At 38.4% G+C, this 5047-nt stretch overlaps 1 protein-coding gene across 1 annotated transcript in view; it reads left to right on the forward strand.

Moving 5' to 3' along the window:
* Window positions 1–4407, forward strand: part of EPM2A (epilepsy, progressive myoclonus type 2A, Lafora disease (laforin)) — a 32237-nt gene extending 27830 nt beyond the window's left edge. The window contains exons 3-4 of the mRNA XM_008943470.1: window positions 2522–2763; window positions 4127–4407. Of these exons, the coding sequence (XP_008941718.1) occupies window positions 2522–2763; window positions 4127–4407 (523 nt within the window). The remainder of the gene's footprint in view (window positions 1–2521; window positions 2764–4126) is intronic.
* The last annotated feature ends 640 nt before the right edge of the window (window positions 4408–5047 follow it).

Raw genomic sequence — 5047 nt, forward strand, 5'->3', positions numbered from 1 at the left:
CAGCAGGAAGTGCACAGGCCAGACCTTTCCATCCCATTCCAGAGTACATAGGGAGGTTATGAGGTGGCTAACAACCAGAGGAATAGATAGATCAATACATCCACTCACAGTACATGATAAAGCAAAGAAAGTAGTGAGCAGAGTTAGAAATCAGGTCATGGGAAAAGGAATAAGCCAGGTCTTAAGTACAACTTCAGTCGTGTAGTCATTGCCAAAAAGCAACATCATTACATGTGTAATGCTCTTTCTGTCCTGGTTGTGATGTCCCACCATCACTAGGAACTCTGCTTGTAATGGACATTCAGGGAACTCTTCCAGCAACCGGAAACCCTACATACAAAAATTACCCCACTTACTGCAAACAGATCCAGCCTTTATGCTGTTAACTTTAGAGGGAGGACACCTGATGTTAATGCCAAGGGAGGGGCACCTGGTGGTAACTTCCTAGTTGTTTCCCTCCCTAGGCTGGTCAGGCCCTGGGTGAAAACCAATCAGGAAGGTCTTTCCTGCCTGGTTGTGAACATCATCCATACGTCAACCCTGATTGAGGGCTTGAGGTTTAGACCTCAGCACTTCAGTACCATTTTCATATTAAACCAGAATTCTAAGTAGAATTCTTTTAAGACACCATTGTGTTGTGTATTTGGGGGATATGACAGAAAAGATTATAGGTTTATTGATATAAGTGAACATAATGGTAATACACAATTATTGTGCTTTATTGCATTTCTTTCAGGTTGCTGTGGAGTCCACTGTTGACTGAGTATTGATATTTCTTAATATATAAACTGAATTTAATTTGTAGCTTAAATTGTCCAGACCCTGTGTATTAGAAATTCTTTCTTTCCATGTCTTCTCTCCTTTATAAAGGTAGTGTTCAGGAGTGTGGGAAAAGTGGCAAACAATTTCAATGTGTAAATCTTAATTTCTGAAAGTTTGGATTAAAGCTTGCTTGCTGCTTAGGAACAAATGCTTTTTCTGTTAGTAGTGAGAAATACTCTCACTGCAATCTAGACCAAAACATGGATGTGAAACAAATATATCACATCTCTTCAAATGATGTCACTGTTGAAAGACAGTTGAAATGGTTGTTTGCTGCATAATATATTTGTCTAAATTTGAATTGGTTACCATATGCTGAGGTCCAGTGTGTTGTCTCACTGAAACAGGGGCTGTTAAGACTGTCTTTGTGGCTGTGACCTAACTCGCTGCGGATGCAGCTGGAATACAGGAAACGAGTGCTTCCTGGATTTTAATTTTTCCTTTTGACAGTCTTTCAGTAGTAACATAGCAGGATTTAATCTTTGTTAATTACAGGTTTTAATTAAATGCCAGTAAGCACTTATTACTCTGATAGTGGAAAGGAAATAGCTACCTGATGATATACGGGCTGTTTAAACGAGTAACTTCATAAACATAAAACTTTTCTTATTTGTCTGTGAAATTAAAATGGAAAATGATCATCAGAAATGCAGAGGAGACATTATATGTTTGAGAATCTTGCTTTTGCTGTAGATTGGCTTCATTCTTTTTCAGTTGATAATGTTGACAAAGTTGTATGTTTGGCTGCAGGGATATTTTGTGTACTTTGTGGATTGCATGTTCAAATTAGAAATTTATGCAAACAAAACACATTTAAGTAGATCGTTACTAATCTGTGCATGTACATAATCCATTGTAGATAGCATCATCTTAACTGAATGTGCAGATTAAAAGTCCACATTTGAAAAGAAGATATTTTTTATATTAAGTTTATATTTATGTCAAAATCTGTTGAGACATACAATAATTTTATGATGAATAAAAATGGGAAAACCATAGAAGTCTTGAAGTTTGATTTATGTAAGTACCAGAAATATGGATGTTTTCCCATCCTACACATATCTCTTAAGGTTTCTTCCAAAATTTCTGTTTCTTCAGACCTTGAGAAAAGCTAGATGTGTTGTAATTCTACATTTGGTTCCTGTTAGACTCCACAAGAACATAGAAAAATAAGAAGAAAACCAGTCATTCAGTTTTGGGTTCCCTCACAGAAGAGCAGTTTAAGTTGTTCTTCTGTCTACTTCCATCATTAGAGTGGTAGCTACAAAGCTGGAAGAGCTCTATGTGTTTGACTTACTATGAAAGTAATTCAGAACTGGATTCTGTGAATCTTTTAGGTATCTTTTTTTTTTTTTTGGGTACAAATTGCATGAATCTTTGGAGTTTTCTTATTCTAATCTGTGATGTTAGTAAGCTTCTATGGCAATCTTAATGATGGATGCCTTGAAGACCTGTGCTGCTAATTATGCTCTAAATGTTTTTTGAGACCATCTGGCCCTTTGTGGTAAGTTAGGAACTTGATCCTCAACTCAGCTGTAATGAAAGCAGAAGCTGCTTACCGCATGACATGAAAAGGCTGTACTTAGCAGTGTTCAGGCGATCCTACTAAGCAGGCTTGGAGGTGGAATGCTGCTGGACTTCGCAGTTTACATGTTAAGATATTTAAATCAATCCCACTGCAATGTTTCCTCACTGCTAGAATTCTGCCAAACCTCTGGCTGGGAAGTTGCCCTCGGCAGCTGGAGCACGTGACCATCAAGCTGAAGCACGAGCTGGGTATTACGGCTGTGATGAACTTCCAGACCGAATGGGACATTGTTCAGAATTCCTGGGGCTGCAACCGCTACCCGGAACCCATGAGCCCTGAAATCCTCATGAAACTCTATAAAGAGGAAGGGCTTGCCTATGTCTGGATGCCAACCCCAGACATGAGCACTGAAGGTAATGCTCGGGCCACTCTTGCAGTAAATTAATAGTAGCAAAGCCTTTGAGTTACTAACCTGTCACTTGCATGACTTTTTTTTTTTTCTTCTGTATAAATATTGTCCAAAAATACAGCAAACACACATAATTTCTCTACGTGTATCCTTTAACAAATTATTCATATTTTCCTGTAGGTGGAGAGGCACCTACAAGCACTTTGGGTCTGGCAGTATATATGTATTTGAGTTTAAAACCATCTGACTTTGATAACTGCTGGACTGTTTTTACTTTCAGCTTGAATTCAGCCTGTATAATGAAAATATACTGTGTAGGTGGGAGACTGTAAGCTTGCTCAGCAGGACAGCTTGCCATCCTTAGGGGTTAAATATGGCAGTGCTGGATGTCTTTCTCTGCTATTACCTTCTGTCAACAAATACTTTTTCTTTAACTATAGTATCCCAGTCTGATGAATCTCCACAGAGTCATTTATATATTTATTTGTAATTAATTTAGAATACTCACTTGATGTTGCAACATAAATTATTATCAATTCCTCTGTTGGAATGCTGAGGTCAGTATCTTATTCCCAACCAGTAGGTTTGAAATTGTGCCTGTTTTCAAGTGAGTAGCCTACCAGCAGAAGAGAGTGATCTCAATAGAGTGAAATACTGCTGCCACAAATAGAGAACAGTCATATCAGTAACAGGACATCAGGGAAGACTGGAGACCTTAGGAAAGGGATTTGAAAGGGCTTAATGTCAGTGCTTTTCTGTGCCATGAGGAAAAGTTAGGCTTTGATGTTTGTAGCTTCAGTTCCTAGGGTATCAGGGAGAAAGGCGACAAAAAACATGGTACATTCATCCCTCTGGGAGTGAGAAAGGCTGTTCTGTGTTGTTTAACCATATGTTTAGTACACAATTAAATCATAACAATATTGAGTTGTACAGGAAAATATTCTTATTATTGACATAATAGCATTCATTACAACATTTTAGAAAGCGGCAATATATAGGTAACTTCACAAACTTCTGGTACTAAAAAATGTTTTGGTTTTGGCTTGCCAACTTTAATGCTATGTAAGATGTACTGTTCAATAAAATTTGCTGCCTTGTCTCAGTCCCTGTGAAAATGAATATGTCACACATATCCAATGTTAATCAGAAAGTATATTTAGAGAAACCTTGGGGAATTTTATGGATTTTTTTGTGTTCTGAATCTATATTGCAACAGTAAACAAAGTTAGGGTAAAAAGTAATTGGGGGGGGGAAGCCCAAATATGTCAGATTTTCCATGAAGATTCAGCGTTCATCAGGCTGTACAGACATAATCATGAACCCAGCGTTCTCAAATGCAAATGAATGTGCCTTTTTTTTAACCTTAGGAAGGATACAGATGTTGCCACAAGCTGTTTGCCTCTTGCACGGGCTACTGGAGAATGGACACACTGTCTACGTTCATTGCAACGCTGGTGTTGGCAGGTCTACAGCTGCTGTCAGTGGCTGGCTGAAGTACGTGATGGGATGGAGCCTGAGGAAGGTGCAGTACTTTTTGGTTTCAAGGAGACCAGCTGTCTACATAGACGAAGAAGCCCTGAATCGTGCTGAAGATGATTTCTACCAGAAATTTGGGCGTCTTCGTTCCTCATGCAAAATACAAGAGTAGAAAAGCAGAAGAGGAAAAAGAAGGCGAAGAAGAATCCTTACATTTGAACCCCAAGGACTTAGAAATTATGAGTCAGATGCCTGCGTTTCCTCTTCAGATTGTGCTTGCCATGAAAGTCATGAGGATTTTGTTTAGAAAGTGCCTTTGAGGGGTTGTTATTTGCTTTATTTAAGCTGATATGATTTGTGGTTTCAAGTCTTGGCTGCAAGCATGAGACCTAAAAACTCTGCAAAGGGAAACTAAGATTTTCTTTTAGCTACTGAACCTGCAGAAACTGTGTTTTTTGGGTGGATATTAAATAAGACATGAGGTGAAATAGTTAGAGTTGGCAATGTTTCAGTGACAAGAAAGAGAAAGCATTATCAGAACAGATAGAAAGGTTGACTAGAGTAAGGTTCAGGTTAAGATGGAGCTGATCGTTGTCAAAGCTGTTCAGTTGTGTTAGGTGGAGTGTACGTTTCTGAAGTGTTTTCTAGTAATTTTGTAGATAAGTGATATTAATGAGAAAGGCCAGAAGGAAACTGATTTTTCAACTCAGTTTCTTAAACAAGAAGTTGATGTTCCCATGCAGTGAACTAAAATTGGCTCTCTTTGCCTGTCTAGTTAGTGCTCAATATTATGAGTTGCAGCTATTTTCTTT

The sequence above is a fragment of the Merops nubicus genome, unplaced genomic scaffold (assembly GCF_000691845.1).
Source record: "Merops nubicus isolate BGI_N331 unplaced genomic scaffold, ASM69184v1 scaffold16987, whole genome shotgun sequence".
Classification (NCBI taxonomy): domain Eukaryota; kingdom Metazoa; phylum Chordata; class Aves; order Coraciiformes; family Meropidae; genus Merops; species Merops nubicus.